General features: G+C 32.5%; 2 protein-coding genes across 3 annotated transcripts; one reads left to right on the plus strand and one right to left on the minus strand.

Moving 5' to 3' along the window:
* The first annotated feature begins 232 nt into the window (after positions 1-232).
* LOC124544112 (zinc finger protein 286A-like) lies at positions 233-9,418 on the plus strand. 2 transcript variants are annotated; one of them, XM_047122564.1, is made up of 13 exons: positions 233-536; positions 708-1,114; positions 1,443-1,513; positions 2,848-2,962; positions 3,073-3,419; positions 3,519-3,754; positions 4,214-4,409; positions 5,058-5,241; positions 5,925-6,070; positions 6,653-6,823; positions 8,084-8,175; positions 8,749-8,833; positions 9,155-9,418. In XM_047122564.1, exons 2-13 carry the CDS (start codon positions 757-759, stop codon positions 9,227-9,229), a joined length of 2,076 nt encoding a protein of 691 aa, XP_046978520.1. In that variant the 5' UTR covers positions 233-536; positions 708-756; the 3' UTR covers positions 9,230-9,418. The 2 variants fall into 2 exon arrangements, with proteins under 2 accessions (XP_046978520.1, XP_046978512.1); XM_047122556.1 differs by having other exon boundaries at positions 233-471.
* Positions 9,419-12,601: 3,183 nt separating this feature from the next.
* On the minus strand, positions 12,602-20,844 carry LOC124530182 (protein rolling stone-like). The gene is made up of 4 exons (XM_047104192.1): positions 20,060-20,844; positions 18,166-18,276; positions 17,253-17,448; positions 12,602-15,833 (listed from the first exon to the last, which is right to left on the minus strand). Exons 1-4 carry the CDS (start codon positions 20,352-20,354, stop codon positions 15,614-15,616), a joined length of 822 nt encoding a protein of 273 aa, XP_046960148.1. The 5' UTR covers positions 20,355-20,844; the 3' UTR covers positions 12,602-15,613.
* Positions 20,845-21,610: the final 766 nt, after the last annotated feature.

Genomic DNA, 21,610 nt, shown 5'->3' on the forward strand with positions numbered 1-21,610 from the left:
ATTACATCAGATACCGTTTATATATTATTAAGTTAATGACCCTATAATTTATATACGTTGTATAATTATTAACATTAATTAATGTATTACTGTATGCGAGCATTATACTGAACATGGAAAAATTATATCGACTAACGACATAAGTTCGACGACATAACACCGTCTCCATAGTTCTAATATAGCTTTTTCTTCATTGACAATGACATAAGATAATCATAAAGTATATAAACTCTTTGCTTGCATAAACCGTGAAACTGTCATTGTCAGTAATTCTTTATACATGTATTTTCATATTCTCCTTTGAGCTTTTTGTGGATAAAATAATGTTTGTGCATTTATTTATAAGAAGAAATGTTTTTTAGATATGTTGTTTGTAGTTAAATTATTCGGTGCTCATTGTAATTACACATAAAATGCAAAAAATCTAACCTATTTTTGTTGTCGTTTGATAGGTTTATTATTTTGTTATAGGTAGTGTATTTTTTTAATACTTTCTTAATATTAATTTTACATATCACTATCAATAGCGATTAAAGGTGAACGTTTTAATATTTTCTGTTTTTTTATAAACTTTATAGTATTTTATTATAATAACATACAACAGTATGTTTATTTGAACTATGTTTACGTTGTTTAGATTTTATGTCGAAATTTAATCTAAAATAATTGATTTACATGTAATTTATCTTCTTTTTTACTATTTTCAGGCTTGGCCGTAAGATAAGAGTGTCAAATGGAATACATAATTTAAAAATCATGTTTGTTTCCCATGAAAATACAAATTCTAGCAAGAAAAAATTTCAAAAGCCCAATATTTTGCGCAAAAGGTCTAATTTATTAAATAAGTCGTCTGTGAGAGGTCCACATAGAACTACGGTATATGAATCTCCAGATGTTCAATCGCTTCTAACCACATCTTTCATAAATGATCAAAAAAATAATGACATCAATATAGAAAAAATAACAGGATTTAAAAACAATAAATCATATGTGTCTATAAAGCAGCCTGTACAGAAATCGGAAGTTGTTAATAATGTAAATAAAGAAATAGATACTGCTTCTAAAAATCAAGCAAATGTTGAAACAAAGATATATTTTGAAAACAGCCCTAGCAGTAAGTACGAAGAAAAATATTTACATTAAATTGCAGTATTAATGTTTTTTTGTTATGTATATTCATAAAATATTCTACAGAGTATACAAGATAATTTAAAATAAAAAAGCTAGTAATGCATAGTTTGCATTTTATGTTTGTACTTTTAATTGTATTACAATAAAGTTATTCTATTTGATTCAATGAAATATTTGGGGTTTGAAGATGTATGCTTTGTGTATAGTAGATTAAAGTAAAAAAAGATATATAAATTATATAAGTGTATATTAAATTTATGTCTCTATATAAAAATACATACATAATTTGGTTTTGTTTTGTCAATTTTTAGACAATGAGGACAATCAACATCAAACTTCTATTAGCATGGAGTCATTGCTAATGGGTGAAGTAGTTAGACAGGTATGCTAATTAAACATATACTAGTATTGTAAAGAAGAAAATTCATTATTTTTGTAATGCCAGTGTATATTAGTCTTTTTGCCATACATATTTAAATATAAAATACAGAAGTTATTTATAAGTTAGCTAAAATCAAATTAGACATTTAAGTGTTAAAACTTAAGTGTTATATATAATGCAATTATGCAATTGAAGATGATATGTCCCTTGTGTCTATGATTACACTGGCTTGCATATTTATACTGGCACAGCAATTGTTGTTTGGCAGTGGAATTTCTGGGGAGCACGGCTAAAATAATAACTTACAACTGGGTTCAGTATTTTTTTTCGTCATATAGTATATACCGACTACAACACATAGCTGATTATTATAGAATGTTCACGGGGCCGTATTTAGGGGAGGGCAACCGGGGCAACTGCCCTGGGGCCTCATCATGAGAGGGGGCCACAGTTTTCAGCAAGTTAACAAATACTAAGATATAGTCGAATTATAATAATGTTACTATTTAATATTTTAAAAGTTAACGATAATAATACAAAACAATTCATAGCTTACTGATTGAAATAAAACAACTAATTAATTCATAATAATATAATTATTAGGGTGTTCACGCTTCTGTTTGTCTAGGGCCCCCACTGCTTTGTGGCCCCGGGGCCTCCACACCTTTAAATCCGACTCTGAATGTTCATTATAGATTTTCATAGATATTCCATTTTCAACATCGTCAAAACTGTTATGGGAGGCTTGGAAGTAAAATAAAAGTGGATAGAAATAGTTAAGTGTATTTTGTTGTATTGAAAAAAAGGATATATATTAATCAAAAACTCTTAAAAATAATTGTATTTTAAATAATAGCTTACAAATATGAACTAAAACTAGTTACTATATAAATCTTGACCGTGTGAAATGTGGCAAGAATGCTAGCAGCATTTTCTCATTGAGTCACAATTTCAATACTCGGAGCAAAAAACGAACCAGCCCTCCTGTCACCAGTGGAGGCAATGAGGCGAGGTGTTATACTTTTGATGAAGCTTTTTGCACCACTACTCCAAGGGCCAAAAACTCTTAACAATGTTTAACATAGCTGCGCTATTAGTAAATCACATGTTATACAAAATTTAAGGCATCTTTATTCCTACTTTGGCTAGAATAGATTATATATTAATTATATATTTTTAAGTGAAATTGTAATATTATCATATTTACTGACTAACAACTGAATGTATGCAAACCGAACACCTAACCACAGAACACATTTTTTTGTGTACAGGTGTTCCTATTGTGTTTCTATACTTCAAACAATATATCTCTTAAATATTTTCTATTTTTTTAGAATATCCCTATATCAGAAAATGATCTCCAGCAGAATAAGGAATTAGAAAATGATAGTAAACAAAAATGGTGTTTAGATTTTACTCAAGACTCGCAGAAGATAATAATTGAACATTGTAAGTGCTTAAAATGATCCTTAAATGTTATCAATAAATATATAAATCATCTAAGAAACTCATTGGGTATCTTTATCAGTGTTTGTTGTATTGTTATATTGAAATTGCAGATGATGGATCTCAATTTGAAGGATTATATCTAGATCAGAAATCAGATATTGTCAGCACAATGGTCCCATTAGCTGCCGTGTCATCCCTACGTCAAGATCCTCAAACAGTGCAAGACGAAAACTATACCTCAATACCTTCAATGACAAACCTAGCGAGTGTGCCATCCTTTGATGATCTCTCCAAAGCCGTTTCATGTGAGGATTTCAATTCTGTGGTCACTATTCAAAATGCATCAACAACATCATCTACGGATCATGACCTAAGTAATGTTGATAATTTCCCATCCATGACCACTATACAAAAGATTTCCATGGAGCAACTAACTACTGCACCAATAAGATTTAAGGTAATTTGTTTAGTCACAGTGCTTCACTTAATTTTTTTGGTACTACTGCAATATATATTTTTGAATAATTAAACTGTAAAAACCTTAAAATTGTTTTAGTGCGAAATGCCAAATTGTAATAAAGAGTTTATGAGTGAGCAGAAGTTAAGAAAACATACAAATTCGCACAACAAAGAGAGTATCACAAAAACTCCGAGACAGACAACAGTAGAGTGCCCAGTTAAAAGGATTCTAGAAAATGGACTAGAAGAGCCATGTGGAAGGATATTTCATGTAAGAGAAGAACTAGCAAAACATTTAAATGAAGAGCATACAATTGAAGAAGCGGTTTACAGGTAGAATAATAATAATTTTTAATTGTCAATGATATCAAGTCAGTCAATTGTCCAAATGATCTAAAATGAAATTACAAATATTTTAATTATAAATATATATTTTTTATATGAGCTGAGCTGAGATGGCCCAGTGGTTAGAACGCGTGCATCTTAACCGATGATTGCGGGTTCAAACCCAGGCAAGCACCACTGTATATATGTGCTTAATTTGTGTTTATAATTCATCTCGTGCTCGGCGGTTAAGGAAAACATCGTGAGGAAACCTGCATGTGTCTAATTTCATCGAAATTCTGCCACATGTGCATTCCACCAACCCGCATTGGAACAGCGTGGTGGAATATATTCCAAACCCTCTCCTTAATGGCAGAGGAGGCCTTATCCCAGCAGTGGGAAATTTACAGGCTGTTACTTTACTTTTTATTTTTTATATTATCGTTAATCTGGTATACTCGTGTGCAGATGCTTAGAATGCAGCCGTCGGTTCTTCTGGGCGTCGGGGCTGCGCGCGCACGCCCGCGCCCACGCCGTGCGCACGGGGCGCGCCGTGCTCGCGTGCCCGTGGCCGGGCTGCGCGCGCGTGTTCCGCCAGCCCTGCCGCCTGCGCGAGCACGCGCGCGCCCACACCGGCGACAAGCCCTACCCGTGCAGCTATCCGGTAAGTACAACCCTCAATGAATGTCCGAAACATGCTCTCTCGATTTGCTACTATAGTCTGTTCGCGTTAAGAATGCTCACTGCATTCTTTACCGGCCTGACTCCGCCCCCTTTGACCAATCAAATCTTTTCAAATTACAAAGTCAAGTTCACATTTAATTAATTATTAACTGATATTTTTATTTTTATAATTTAAATTTTGTTTATTTATATATTTATATTTAATTTATTCAAGCTGTACACGTAATAATTAATGTAACCTATAGCTACTAGATGACGTTATGTCAAAATATGTAAATATCTACATCGCGATGGCAAGATTCGCAAACGATTGTATATATTGTTAAAAATGTTGTTGATTAAACACCCTGATTCGATTTTTTACTTTAATGTGTATTTTTTAAATTCATTATACTTAGTCTTTAAAACAAATATAATTTGTTTGAATTTTAACACAAATATGCATACACCTTCACCCTGCTGTTAAAAAAGATTTGATTGGTCAGGGGGCGGAGTAAAGCCGGTAAACAATGACAACTCACTGCATTCTTAACGCGAACAAACTATAAGTGGATCAAAACCTAGTGATGAAATGGAGTAGGACATCCGTATGAGAATGAGGTGGTGCTAAAGGGTCGCTCACGTGTAGAACTGCGGCTGGTCGTTCCGCACGGCCAGCAAGCTGATGCGGCACGCGCGGCGGCACACGGGCGAGCGGCGGCACGCGTGCGCCACGTGCGGCCGCGCCTTCCTGCGGCGCGAGCACCTGCGCGACCACGCCGCGCGCCACCACGCGCCGCACGCGCGCCGCCTGCACGCCTGCCCGCACGCCGGTACGCACGTATACTACGACACAACTTAGATGTCGCATCGGCAAAATTCGTAAAACCGATCACATCCGAATTGAGTACGCTATCCCAAATTATCAATATTTATTTCTCATGCGAATATGATCTTTGCGCAAACGTAATAACTTGCAATATCATATGACCGAATATATTCGTCAATTTGACACGTCGATGTACATGTACTTGCTTTCTCTGACGCGAGAATCTATAGCGACGAATAGCGTCGAATGGCGCGATAGGGAGCTATTTCTATTGGTTGTGTAAATCGGCAGTAATCGGTTTTATTTTCATTCCATTGCATTTTCCGATGCTACATCTAATTTGTGTCGTACTATATACTACTCATTCCACCAAACTTTTCCGTAGGGATACAAGTGTTTGGTGTATTACATCCGACACGAGCAGGACGATGAGAGCATAAAACTCGATATAGTTTAGTTAGCTGGTTTCGAACCTCTAATCCGTGATAAAATTTCACATGCCACTAGTTCATCTCGGTTTTGTAATAAAACCTAGTGTTATTTTTTATTATAAAGTTTTATATATGACATATTATCCATAATATGTTTAAACTCTGTATGAATGAAACACTGATAAATATGAAAAAAATCTATTAAACAAAAGAACATTGCTTTCCAAATAATAATATATTTGTATAAAATTTCTAGATTGCGAGCAAAGCTTTACAAATATGAGTTCTCTGTATATGCATATGAAGAAGGTTCATAGAAAGGAACAAAACAATTCTCCTGAAAACGTCAATAAAATTGAAAATCCAGAATTACCAAAAGCACCTTCGGATAACTTATTCATGGTAAGTTAAAATTATTTAAAGAATGTATAACATAAATATAAAATGTAATAGGTGTAATTTATATTACGCCTATTATAATCGTAGGAGATGTTTTGACGAATGAAAAACTTTGATATTGAATTAACTCAGTATTATTAGACAATATCTAAAATAATCTATAATATTAATTTTGGATTTTAGATAAAAAATGAAGTAATAAATTTTAAACTGACAAGAGCGTATAGAGGTAGCAGCGTTATTATGTGAAAGGCTTCGTTTTGACTTAGACTAGATTTTATTTTAAGTTACTATGTTATCTGACGTAGTCAAATTACTTTGGAAATATGTGATTATGTGTTTAAGTTTAATTAGTATTAATTTGACAAAAAAAAAAATAACAGAAAAAAAAGACCCGCTGAGTTTCTTTCGCCGGTTCTTCTCAGGTCAGGGTGTTCCTTTTTCCGAACCGGTGGTAGTGTTTATTTGACAATCAATAAGTAAGTGTAATGCTTTTATATTGAATAAAGGAATTTGAGTTTGAGTTTGAGTATATAATCGGCAAAGTGATATATAATAGTAGTAAATTTATTTCCTATAACACAGGTGAGTTTACTGGAGCCAAGCGCCCTGGAATCCGGCGAAGTGGAGGCGGGCGACGGCCTCGCGCAGTCGGGCGAGGACGGTCACTCGGCGCGCACGCACTGCACGTGGCCGCTGTCGCGCGCCGAGCACTACCAGCCCGCCGACGCCTACGTGCTCGAAGAGGACGTGCACGTTCGTCTCGCTTTTGTTGACTATCATCATCATCATCATCATCATCATCATCAGCCTATTTTTGTCCACTGCTGGACATAGGCCTCTCCCAGTGCACGCCACTGTGGTCTTTCTCCGGCTATATGATGCCCGTATTCTGGTACTCCGGTATCAGTAAATGAATTCCAAAGAACGATACTTAGTATTGCTGACTAAAGGCTCGCGCAAACTATAGCCGCGGCGGGCCTCAACGCATCGCATTGCAAAATTGCGCCAAAGCATATAGCAGGCGCATCGGGCCGCACCGCAACCCAATAATCTTATAATCAGTCAGGTTTTGGCAATCAATAAATATTGTTGATGATTCGGTTTCTGTTTGGTAATTCACGAACAGCACTCATTCAGCCGTCTACTTGTTTCGTCTGCTAACGCACACTGAGACGGGCCGCATTGCAACGCATAACATCGCCGCAAAAATACGCCTGGCTAGTGATGCGCCAATGCGTTGCGATGCGGCCCGTTGCGGCCAGCCTGAGGTGTGCGATAGCCCATACAAAATGTATGAAACTGATTCAGGAGAATTTTTGTTATGCGTTGCGGCCCGCTTCAGTGTGCGCCTATCTTTAAGATCCATCCATCCTCCTGCACTTATCCCAATTATATTTGAGGTTAGCGCAGCATGTCTTCTCCTTCCATACTTCTCCGTCAGATGTCATTTCACAAGTAACATTCCTTCTAACCATATCTTGTGTTTGTCTTTCACACACTCCATCCATCGTTTCCTTGGTCGTCCTCTACCTCTATATCCATCCACATCCATGCTCTTAAGGTTTTAAAGATAAATGTATTTTATTTAATATTAGGCTCAGTGTTTGAAGAGCAGAGCAGTGGTTAGAACGCGTGCATCTTAGCCGATGATTGCGGGTTCAAACCCAGGCAAGCACCGCTGATTCATGTGCTTAATTTGTCTTTACAATTCATCTCGTGCTCAGCGGTGAAGGAAAACATCGTAAGGAAACCTGCATGTGACAAATATCATAGAAATTCTGCAGTGGGAATTTACAGGCTGTTGTTGTTGTTGTCAGTGTTTGATACTGTATTCATTAATATTGAGTTGTTTTTACTTCTTAGCATACTAATGACTACTAAGCAATGTAATGTGTTAATTCAATGAAGAAAGAGAATAATAGATTGTATTTATGTAAATATGTTTTATATATTTTAAGATCAATTTCGCTCATGAAATTAATGAAATAAATTTTCTGTTTAATTTCTCAATAGGTTGAGCAATCAGAAGGATCCGAGAGTAACATATACACAGTGAGGAGTGACCTGTTTCTTCACGGGAACGTTTTGCACAACGAGGACAGCGAGTGAGTATCGGTTAATGTTGAAAAGAAATAATGTAAACATAGTGTTTGTCAATTTTATGTCAATATTTCAAATCTGTTCGAGCGCTGGACCAAATAGACCCAGGAGTAAACACAAATTCAAGTTCCATTCTTCGGGTTGTTTCTGAAAATGTTTTTACGGAAAAAATCGATATCGATATTTGACAATGCGAAAAATAAATTGTGAATTATTGTAATCAGTGTATATTATGAGTTTGGAAATGATTATTTACTAACGAAAGTTGAAAATAATATTTAATTTATTATGATGAAGTCACTTTCTTGTTAACCTTGTTGTCCTTGTAACCTTGTTGTGTTGTTGTCCAAGTAGCGTTTTTGCGCGCTATTTAAATATGGAATTTTTAATATGATATTTTTCGGTAAATATGTACTAGACAAAAAAAAATCAACTTTTACTGGGTTCCTTGACTTCTATTAAATAATATAAAATTGATTTTAAAAACCAGTCAAATAGCCTATTTTTATCGACCTGGGATTTGAACCCGGACCCTGGGGATGTGTGGCGTTATATGCGTGTACCGCGTGTGTCCGCAGGCCGATGGCGGGCTGCGTGCGCGCCGACGCGGGCGCGTTGGACGCCGAACTATTGCTAGACGCGCCCTCCGTACACCTCGACCAGGTAATAATAAGTTTTTTTTATAAAAAAGGTTCTATATTATATAAATATGAGACAACATCACATACATTACTCTGATCCCAATGTAAGTAGCTGAAGCACTTGTGTTATGGAAATCAGAAGTAACGACGGTACCACAGACACCCAGACCCAAGACAACATAGAAAACTAATGGTAATCTACATCGACTCGGCCGGGAATCGAACCCGGGACCTCAGAGTGGCGTACCCATGAAAACCGGTATACACACCACTCGACCATGGAGGTCGTCGAATATGAGATTTAATTTTAGTGTAAAATAAATTTTAAATGATTACTTCTCAGGAGGAGCTGTATACGGATGCTGTCGACGAGTCTTCCTTTAGAGTGTTTCTCCTTAGCGGTGAGGAACTCGCATAATGGTCTATGTAGAAGCTTTCAGCGACAATGATTCATTACATGTTATATCACTCTTAGTTGTGGTGGGTTTACATATTTATAGCGGCAGGCCAGGATTTTTAGTAGCCAGAAAAAAACTTGGTAAAAGACTGTTATGTTTTGTATTAAGTTTTTTCTGTTGTGCTCACAGATTGAATCACAATATTTTTTGTAAAAGTTTGTTTATTCTATCATGCTTGGCCTATTGGTAAATTCGCCACTGAGTTTTAGAAAAAAAAACTGATAGATATAGGATGTAATTGATAATATATAACTCAGAAATCTTTAATATCAATGAGACACAATATACAAAGTGTTCACGACTGAAATACCTTCATTTTAAGTTACAAGTAACGTTTAATTTAGTTAACACTAGTTTTTTTAAACTTTCAAATTATATTTTAATGAGAAATAAGAATATTTCATAGGAGATAAATGAAGTAATATAACTCGATGATGTATATGTAATATATGCATATATTATGTATTTATAATAATCACAACACACTCCGGCCCTGGTTATAAAATTAACGGATGATAAAAATAGATAATGAAGTGTACTTTCTCTTTTTATCATCATATTTTACGTTCGAAAGAACAAGACGTAGCATTATTTCCCTGTTCACCCCTTAAACGGTATTTATAGCTAAAGCTAAATGATAAACTTTCGTTCAAATATATCACAAAAAAATAATAACCTATAGTCGTATGCTAGATATGTTCTAAATACTAAATATTTGCTTCAGGGTTATAATTTTTAACGAAAACATGTTGTTGAGTGATATTCGTTTGAATGTTTGTCAATTTAACATCACATTATTTTTAATTAAATTATTGTATGAGAAATACATTCGGGTCATGAACGCGGCTTTGCCTTGCCATCAATTAATTGTCTTTTTGAAGGCATGTCCGATATATCGAAACTGATGTAAAATCGAATGTTGTCGGAACCGTTTTCATTGCGTCTAAAAAACTATCGTTTTGATACGTCAAAGCATTCAAAGTACGATAATATTAAACTCATAAAACATTCGCCCTATCTCTCTTTAACTTTACATTAACCTATATGTGAGAAAGAGATGAAGCTGAAGTTAAAGCGATTTCGATTTCACATCCGTTTCATCTCTTTCTCACATATCGTACAGTGTTAAGTTAAACAAAGACAGGGCGATATCTAAAATAAGATCTCAACGGATATTTGGATTAAATCTCAGGGTTACAAAATTCGAGTATCGCTCATGCTTACTTTTTTGGCATTGTCTCTTGATTGCCTGTCAGCGAGAGACCACAGATAAGACAGTAAAAGTGGTATGGTCGCGTTCATAAACCGATTATAATAATTATATAAAGTCAACGATTATTACGTAAATCTTAGGCAAGATTTTAGGGCATTACTTCTGCATATAAAATTATGTTGTATAAAATGGATGTAATTGTTAAGAACATTTACAAAAACGTATACAACTACTAATTTGATATTACTAAAACTATTTTATAGTAATTAGTTATAGTGCTAAGTCTGGGAAAATTTAATTTAAATTGCAATAAGTTTATACGTGAAAAATATACGAACCAACGGTACAAATATCTGTGCATATACGAAATTAATTAATAATGAAATTTAGGGTGCAATAAATTTGTTTTTGTTGTTGATTTTAGGCCATTTTTTAAATTTGATCGTCTCGATTTTTGATCGTCAAATAAAATAAGTTATTGATAAAAAAATGTTTAATATTTACATAATGAATGGTAAATACTGTTTTCGATTTACTTGATATATTAAAATATATCATATAAACGTGTTATGTTTACTTTCGACTGCTTATACTATGTAAGTTAATAATATCACACTTGCTCGAGGACGATGAGAGTATATGATCTCTACATGCCTTCTAAATTAATCTTTATGTATATTTCTATGATAGCATAATTTTGTAATGTTTGTGATAACGATTTTTGATATGCATAATGTACAATATGTTACTAAGGTAAGTTTTTAGGTTAGGTTTATAGGTTAAAGTGATTGTTAACAGTTTGGATAGTTTTACCTGACATGACAATCTATTGATTCTTTTTAGTACAACTATTTGAAGTCTCAGTACTCTGTAAGTAAGCAACACTTATTTTGAAAGCAAAAATATTTTCATATAATTTTTTTAGTTCAATATCTTTGAGTGAATTTTTGGACGCGATTGGTGGAACGTTCTTTATGTAACATTTGATTAAAATTTTCCACGGCAAATTAATTTCGCTCTTTCAATGTTTTAAAGGGTTACATTGTAACCTATTTTTTTAATAAAAACGAGGAAATATTTGCAGTATCACTAAAATAATTAAAATTGGTGTTGTGTACATTCAGGGTACTGACATCTGTATTTAAAAATGTTGCTTTCACGTGCACAGGGTAAGATGATACACAAATAAACTTTGTATAAATAACACATATAATGTTTCTCAAGATGTATCGTAAGCATAAAATTACTCTATTAATGTCGTTATAACTCAACAACGAGTATATTATAAACTAAAAATTAAATTTAACAAAGTCAATTTTCTGTCTAACAAAATTTTGAATTGATGTTAATACATGTATACTTAACAATTATATATTAATGGAGTCGAGGGGAAATCTAAACATTTGTCAAAATTATTTAATTTTTTTTTCATTTCTATTAGTTAAATATTTCGATGGATTATGGAATTGCCGATTTGTGTAATCATAATTATTGAGTATTTGGATATATTTATTAATTACTGTAAAAAACTTAACTTGTGTAATTTTATAATGTCTAATACAAAGCTATAGTAGTTTAAGAGAATGTTCAAAACATTGTCCTAAATAGAAATTAGGACAATGTTGTTTCAATGGACAACTATGAACAGCATTACAGCATTAACAAATTATATACATTATTTATTTCTTTCAAATGATAGTCATATATTTTTTCAATGAACTAAAAGTATTCTCGCTTTTGACTCCTTGATATTAAACAGTGCCGTAACGTACTCGTAGGTTTGTCATGTTCAGCTTTAGTCAAAAACACATCCAAGAAACGAGCCAAGTAACGCCTGCTAGGATAAGTTTTATTATATAGACGAAAATTTAGTTTAAAATTATATTGTAAATAAGAAATTATATTTTTGGATATACAAACATATGGTGAGATGCTTATTTTTTGAGACTGTTGTCCAAAATCAACTTTTTGTTAAAAATTTATTATTATCTCAAGTTATGTCTGCAGCTCCTTACTTGTTGTTATTGAAACATTCGAATCAAAAACGATCGTTTTTTGTTTTCTTAAGAAGTCAAGGGTTATGCAATGATCATAGACAAAATTTATGTTTATTTTTTTAATTTGAAGAAGGTGCACGCAAAGGATTAGTGTTCGATTGTACCGAACTAAAGTAATAATAAACCAAATAAATACTTCAAATAAGGAGCTATAAATGAAATTCTAAATTATATTAATTTATAAATAAGTTTTATTTTAGTTGTTGCTGTATATTTGTTTATGTAATTTGTATAATGTAATCACATTTTTGCACAGAACAGACGCGCTAAGTCAATCTTAAATTAATCACATATCATATTTAGTTTTGTTATTAATTATATTATAATTGGTTGCTTCGTGTTTATTCAGATTTTGCTATATTATAGGAAATAAATGTTTTGAATAAAAATGTGTTTTATTGTTTATAATATATTTTTCTCATAAAATATAATACTGATTTATAATTAAATAAAAAAGAAACAACTCAATGCCATTATCATAAAATAAAAATTTAAATATTTACATAGGGAAACTTTAAGTGTATACAATAATATATACAGGGGTTTCAATTAGTATTTACCTTACATCAAATTTTCATGTGATGAAAATCGAACAAAGGTTCGGCTAAAACAATATGTAATGGCGTTGATTCTGTTCTACACAATCTGTAAATGAAACGAAATTGACAAAAAATACTTGCCAGGCATTTTGTACACCCTCATGACAAAGTGATCTTATACTATTTTGGTTGACCGCAGTCCAGTGTTAAACAATCGTCTTCAAGGTTCTCCTAAAATCCCAGTAAGATGCTGCCTCCAATCAGATCCTCTTCATTTTCGAGGTGATTGCTTCAGAGCTCTGTGTGCTGTCGTTGTTCTCCAACTTAGGGTTTCTAGTTTCTACTAATTTAGCAAGATAAGGGGGTAAAAATATTCTATAATCGTTGATGTAATATTCTAGATATACCTTTATACCTATTTAAAAATTATCTTTAATTTAGATTAGAGAATGTGTACACCAAAATCAACACCAGTATTTTTTAGAAAAAAAGTTAGGTTCTATCATTATCATACAATTATGTTAACATAATACATGGTGGAAAGTTTTTGTACATACATTATAAAGGCAACATACTAAGACTCATGATTTATAATTGAAAACGTGTAATTTGAAAATTACTTAATACTTACATCTAGTATACTACTTCGTGTAAATAATCTTATGTTGCTAATGTTGATACATTATACCTACATTGATTAATCGTTTCGACTTTATAGAATTAAGTTTTGATTGTATTTCAACGTACATTTTTTGTTCATGAACCGTAATTAATACGAAGATGATTTCGACAGAGGTCTACGTATCGCTTAAGTTACACTATCCCGATTATTCTCATTGATCCTGACATCGATATAAAATTTAGCACCGATGGGCTCATTAAAGTAAATTTGTCATGAAAAATCGAAATATCACGAGGTATAATGATTATATATTTTAAAAAGAATTTAATTACCTACAAATTTCTCGTGTTACTTTTAATAAAAAATATTAATATACTTTCTTTTCCTTTACTAGGTCCTTTGTGACGAGATTGACCGTTTTATATTGTGGTCGTTTTTTAGATTAATAACGAGAGCAAGTTACACTATCCCGATTATTCTCGTTGATCCTGACATCGACATAAATTTTAGCACCGACGGGCTCATTAAAGTAAATTTGTCATGAAAAATCGAAATATCACGAGGTATAATGATTATATATTTTAAAAAGAATTTAATTACCTACAAATTTCTCGTGTTACTTTTAATAAAAAATATTAATATACTTTCTTTTCCTTTAATAGGTCCTTTGTGACGATATTGACCGTTTAATATTGTGGCCTTTTTTAGATTAATAACGAGAGCAAACTATGACATAGGCGGTTCTTAAACATTCTAATTTAATTTTTAATAATAATTTTGATCGTTTGTCTTATCATTGTTTTGATCAAATATTGAGCGGGAAAATTATTTGTACGTCTGTGGTCGGGAATTTCCACATAAAGTTGACTATTTAAGTTTAGCATTAGAGTTATTTATTGTATGTATGGCTTAGGTCAAATCCATAACTATAATATCATAATTGTCATTAAAAGTAATAATAAGAAAACGCCATGCATTTATCATTAGGTAAGTACACGAGGAGTTGTGAAACGTGTAATAATCAACCATTATTGCTCAAGGCTAATGCAAATGTAAATTTCGAATCTTATATGTCATTTAAAAGGGCAGGCGGACATTGATGTTGTCGACTCATGGCAATAATATTTTTTTTGTCCTGAGTCAGTCTTTTAAACTTCAGTCTTGTAATTTAGCTTTGTAATTAATGTTATTTATACTACAAAAATGCGAACAATTATGTATTATGAACTAATTAAGTATGTAATTAATTAAGTATGGAAAAATGTTGATTTCTTTTTGCGTAAATATATATTTTAAACTTTTATGTTTTTAACATAAAACAACGAAGCTTTTTTTTATTAAATATTATGCACGCCCAGTGTAGGTCTAATTTGTATTCACTCTGTGTCTAACACAAAAAAATGTCGAAAGCTTATTTATGGTATATTAATGATTGTACGTAGATAATTTTAATGTTATAATTAATAACTACTACGGTCAATGTTGCATATAAATTTTTGACATTTAATGATTGTGTGCTTCGGCGTGTTTCGAGTTTGCTCTTACAGAATAGGTCTGCTCGGTTATTTTCATAAAACTGGTTTGAGAGAAGACGTACAAATATAAAGTGGATTTAAATATTATAAAAACCCAGCACTCTAGGTTGACGTTATTGTTTAAAGAGCAGCTTCATTTTGTTCGAATAACTTTTTATGATATCAAAAAGGCTACATCTATATTAAAGGAGTAATTACGAAAAATTGCACTTCTTTTAATTTGACGTTATTTGAAACATAGGGATCAATATAAGTACGCGATCGTTAGATAATTAATAGGCCTTCAAAATATCCTCTGGAAAATTTCTTATTTATATTTTCTAATATCGTTAATTGAAAATATTTAAGTACCTACCCTTAACAATGAAAATGTTAATATCATACTATCCCAGTTGGCGTGTGCCTATCCGGAGGCGTTAGAGGGAGACTTAGGCTCGTAGTCCGAATGAGTAATATAGATAACTTATCTCGGCATATACTTAGAGCCCACAATGCTGTGTACAGGATAATAAGGCTGGCCGCCGATATTGCGACTATCACCCCAGCACGACCTGCTTGCCTCCAATCCAAAACCTCGTAGATGAAAGGGTTTCCAAGGCTAGAAAGAAAAGAAAATGGAATATTAATAAATTTATTTTTATTGTGGTTTATTAATCGTTCCTGGTTGTGGTTGTTCACAACGGCCAGTTTTAAGAAAAACTGGGCACAGGTGGTTGTGCTGACATATTGCTTTCTCGTAATCAAATAAAAACGTAAAATCGGAGGCTATCGAAAAAATATATTGCTACTTGCTTTTCAAGGCAAAACTATAAATTATATTTAAAAATAATCTAATATAGCTTATATTGTCCCGATTAATAGCCAGAATCTCGGAATCACCATTATAATCAAGGCATAAACCAACAGAGTAGTTACTTCTTTTAACAATAGTTCTATAGATTAAATCAGGGATTTTTACACGTCAATGTACATATATATGTGTTAATGTCATCGATAGCAACGACAGATAAGCCTAAGGATAACTGTCTCTTGATTATATATCTGTATTTGTATACTGTAAAATTTATAAGTGTATATTTGCAAAACTTGTAAATATTTGCAATACCATTTCACATTTGTAGTAATCGTGTGATGCAATTATAAGAAAATTATTAAATATTTGATAACAGCGTTAAGTTGTCGCAATCATTAGTCACGAAAAAAATGGGATATAGGTATCTCATTTTTTTCGTAGCCTTTCAGAGTTCACCAGTTCATACCTATCACGGCCCACCCTGCCTATCGCCAATCTTTCTTGGGAATGCTTTTATTCTTGGATTCCCGCTAAAACACTATTATCTTGAATGTTGTCATATTATTCTTTTCGTATAACGAACATATAGGACATTTTTATCTCCCATTTTCGTAAAAACAGAATAATAAATATGAATTAGATATTTGATCATCTATTATTTTATAATTATTTTAATCTATAATGACATATACTTCATTCAGTGTAAGAAATATATGTCCTCAATATGCTTTACGAACTGTTACGTAAAAAACACGAACAAAAAGTGATTTTACCAATACACCAATCTTGACGATAATATTCACCAACATCCGCTCAGACTAATTATATAATATTAAAAAGGCAAATTTAATATTATTTTTATTGATTTAAATTTTAAATAATATGCAAGCTTTTGAGGCAAATGCGTTAAATACGACTACGTAATGAAGTTGGGCCAAATTTGGGTTTTACCAACTAAGCGTGATCCGGTAGAAATTAACGGAATGTTTGGTATCAGTCGAACATCGCATAACATGTGTATTCAGCACATCCCTACTACGCCAGAAGTTTATTGCGGCTATATCTTATCTAATACTTATATTATTATGAAATTATTGATGCTTTATTAAAATTTATAGTAAGCTTAACAAGTCAGATAATACCTTTTGTTTTGTAATCTGATCTCTAGAAGTCTATATTGTTCAGCGGTTTTTTACGATATATTTTATATTCAATCATACAAACCTGTCAGTACCACCGGCTAAGTAGTAAATGGCGGAGAACATAGCGTACCACAACCCTATGCCAAGGGGTTGGTATATGTGTACGAAGTGGAGCGGAGTACGGGACAGAATCACTTCAACAAACGCCACGCATGAATTGAAACCATGGGTCGCGACGTCCAACCAGAATTGAGCAGGAGTTTGTTCCGCTTTAATTTCTGAAATATTTCCATCATCATTTCGTTTCCTTAAGTTAATTTAATCAACTTCATAATGAGAGAATAATGATAGTTATACTTTTTACTCATTTCAATCAATCATTCAATCAGTCTTATCAATGGAACATTTAAAAGAAACGTGTTCAGATATTAATTAAAAGTGGATAAATTTTGTATCAAGAATTACTTCAAATGAAAAACGAGATATTTTTTTATATGGGGCCGGAACTACAAGCAAGATTAATCTTACCGTATTGTAAGCTGCGTAGATTGAAATAGATAGCATCGTTTTCTGATTCATATTATCGTTTGTCTGGATTTACCAATATGATTTTTACACAAGTTTTAAATTTATTAATAGACAAAGTGAAAGTAAATATCAAAGAAACCAAAACCGCCAAAGCCGCCAAAAGAATAAATGTTTTTAATATGTGGTGCCGACAATAGGTTTCAAAAGTTTCCTTGTATTTATCGTGTTTTATGGTTATCTTGATTGATTTAGATTGGACATAAGTTGTTTATATTATTGCATATATACATTTACGAATCACAAATTGATATAAATACATTTTGTGTAGTGTTATATAGTTAAGTATTTATAGTATATATAGAGTAATTAACAATCTGGGAGCATATCTCCAAGATTGTTAATAAACCATATTGGTTATGCACGTACGTACGTGTGTGATAAACATTTTATTTATATATTATACCCACCTGGACTAAAGAGTAGAATCCAATAGAGAGCGGTTATCATTATAGCTACGGAAATAGTGATGTTATAAAGGAGCCAGTACATGCTCACGTACCAAGGCAAAGTGCCCCCATCTGAAAACAGAAGATTGATTTTTATACTGACACTAGTAGCTTTAAAGAATTTAGTATATAACGAGATTTTTTTTTAATTATAATTTATTTATAAAAAACTCGTAAACACTTAATAAAATAAATAATAATTAATCATAAAAATAACATTCTATATAAAATACTTCATTGAATCAATTCCTTACATAAGTAAGTGAATGGTCGAAGAATACTATTACTTTCAACGGATTCAATGACTAACAATAAACCGTAGTAGTAATGTTATGTCATAGCACGAGGCATGTGGGCCAACTACCGGCCAACTTATGACGGCAATCCGTGGCGTCATTGCATGCATAGGTCGTGCGGGCACGAGTGCGCGTGAAAGAAACGTCAACAAAAGTGTTTGCAATACATAAAACGTTCATCCTTGGGTGTCGGGGATATAAGTTGCGTGCATTCAGTGAAATGTAAATGTTGTTTCGAAACTGAATGGATATCCCATCGCCTTCAATGTGCCACTTTAAGAAATATTTAGTCTTTCTTGACTTCCAAAAGATAAGGAAGTTTTTATCATTAACTACAAATTTAAATTAAAGCTTAATTTTACATATCGCTGGGAAGTTTAGAGTTATTCTAAATTAAAATAACGATGGTTTAAATAGAAGTGTTTCGGTTGGAATGGTGAGTGGGTCAGTGTAATTTTAGATATAAGGGACATTACTTGATTCAAGAAGAATTAACATTGTACTTAAAGTTCACCTAATATTCGTTACCGTATCAGTATAAGCGGTAGAGATCATACTTCTAGTCATAAAATTTAAAATAATCAAATCGGAAATAATATGATTAGAATATTCCTGGTTTTGCTGGTAATAAATGGGATTACATTTGTATATATCTAATTCAAGGTTATATATTACATAGTTATCTACTTCCAATACATTGTGTTTATTGTGCGTTTATATTTTAAGATTAGGATTTTGAATCGCTACTCAGTAGCGATTATTACAGTTATTTTTTTACACATTGTATAACTATAATTTATTAGAATAATTAAGTTAATAATATGTCGATTGATTATTTTTAGAATATGTTGTAATGTAATATTTTAATTTTTCACGATGAATACTGGCCGAATGTCTGATACTGGCCGGCAAGAAAGAGAATGTCAAGAAATAGAATGCGGCGGCAATGTTTGGTGATATTTATTATTAATTTGGAAATAATGAGAATGGTAGGCTAAATTTAGATATAAAATACGAGATGTATTGTAAAACACGGATTAGTGGATAAAATGAATGTGAAAATAGTGTTAATAAATGAATCTGGAAGAATATCGTTGTTTAAACTCGTGACCATCCTAAAACGATATAGATATTTATCACTTTTAACCAGTTATACACTTTGATAAATTCCCACAACTTATAACAGGATTTTTTAAAGAACAATGGTTGTTATTAATTAAGGCGTTGAAATGGAAAAAAATATAATTTACATTTTAATAAATATTTGTAATATTTATAGTCGTTTGCGTGTCGCTTTTAGTAATTATGACTGCTCAAACATTATGTATAATTTTATCTACGTCAGTAAGTTCATTTTTTGCGTAATTTCATAATAATTACCTTTAAAAAATACAAGGTATATAAGACCATATAATACAATGTTCATTCACGTGTAGTCTTCATTGATATATCCAGAGTAAAAAAAAAAAGAAAAATAAATTTGAATAGGAAGAACTGAATAAAATATGTTCTTATGATATACATGTATAGAATATAAAAAGGTCAAAAGTACTACTTACCATGTAATTTATTGCCGAGTGCCAGAAATGAGACCAATAGACTACTAAGAGTCAATGATGTAACTAAAAGTAGGCCCCAGTTTGTAAGGTATATCAACCAGTAGGGACTAGCTCCAGAAATCAGTGACCACACTAAGATTCCCACGGTCACCATGCTCAACAGCAGCCGCACCAGCAACATTGGGACTGCCGAATCCCCCCGTTGCCATGACGTCAAGTAAAAGTCACTCACTTTTTCATTTGACGTTACCCATAAATCGGATAGCGTTAATTTATTACCAACTTTTTTCACCATTTTTCACTATAACTCACTTGCTTTTCACTTCACTTTTGAGCATTTCTCGTTTTCCTAAAACTCTATTCACTAAATTGAAAAGTTTAAAGTATAGAGCACAAGTTGATAACAGTTTCGCAACACTCACCGCTAAAAGTGAGATCTCGTTGAGAATTGAAGATATTCGTTATCGATAAAGTATCATTATCACGAGTCAATATAAACGCTTATTCAGTCTTCTGTCTTAAACAATATTATACATTAATAATATTTCTACGTCGACTGTTGTTTTGCTGATATAATGTTGAATCGAGTCACAAGAATAATACGTTAGTGATGTTGATAAACTTCATAGTTCTGTTTTGTTAAACCATGAACAGTCGATTGGATGCGGTGCTTACATTTAAAATAAAGGTGAGAACGGTCAGTGCACGGACGATGTCGTCGACTGCGCGGCGCAGCGCCGCAGCCGCACTCGACGATGTACTTGCGTAAACTGTCCTGCTTTATGTAATACCATCAGCTGTTTTGCAGATTCAAACAGGTTTTTATGTCTCAATGTCAAGAAATACATGCCGTAACATTGTTAGCCAATAATTCCTACCCAATTTTGGATAAGTATTAATAATGGATGGGATACATTTGTTACTGCATTATATACTTGTACTATGTCGGTAATAACCAGATTATTAAGTTACAAATAAGGGTTACATGTTTTATTTATAAATTTATGAAAGTGATATAAGCATTGGGGTTTATTTTCAAAATAATCTAGGTAGCCGGAGACTCCCAAGTTGAGAGTTAGGGGTACATAAAAAAAAAGAGTATTCCTGTTTTTGCGCACTCACTTGTGTTAGTGAAGTATCCTGCCGAGTTGGTTAGTATTGGTTTGTGGTTCAAAATCAGCGGATATCATCTTATAACTAAAATTTACAAAAGTAAAGTTTTTTAATCAAAAGAATATAAACTTCCTAAATTATGTTCAAATAGTTTAATCGCAGAAAAATGAGCTGTATTCTAGTTGTGGGGCATTAACAAGAGAATCTGAAAGTGTTAAAACTTTGTTTTAAACAGAACAGAAATTTATTGAAAAACTATATATAAATATTATAGTTTTTTAATATATGAAATGTTTTTAAAATCGCCCTTCGTGAGCAATAATTCTTTTGATGAGCTCTTTCGATTATGCGGTAATTCTTACTGTGAAAGCCGAATATGTGCATAATAATCGCTATTAAGTTCTAGGTCATGATTAATTACCATTTATACGAAGTCCT

The sequence above is a fragment of the Vanessa cardui genome, chromosome 1, assembly GCF_905220365.1.
Source record: "Vanessa cardui chromosome 1, ilVanCard2.1, whole genome shotgun sequence".
NCBI lineage: Eukaryota > Metazoa > Arthropoda > Insecta > Lepidoptera > Nymphalidae > Vanessa > Vanessa cardui.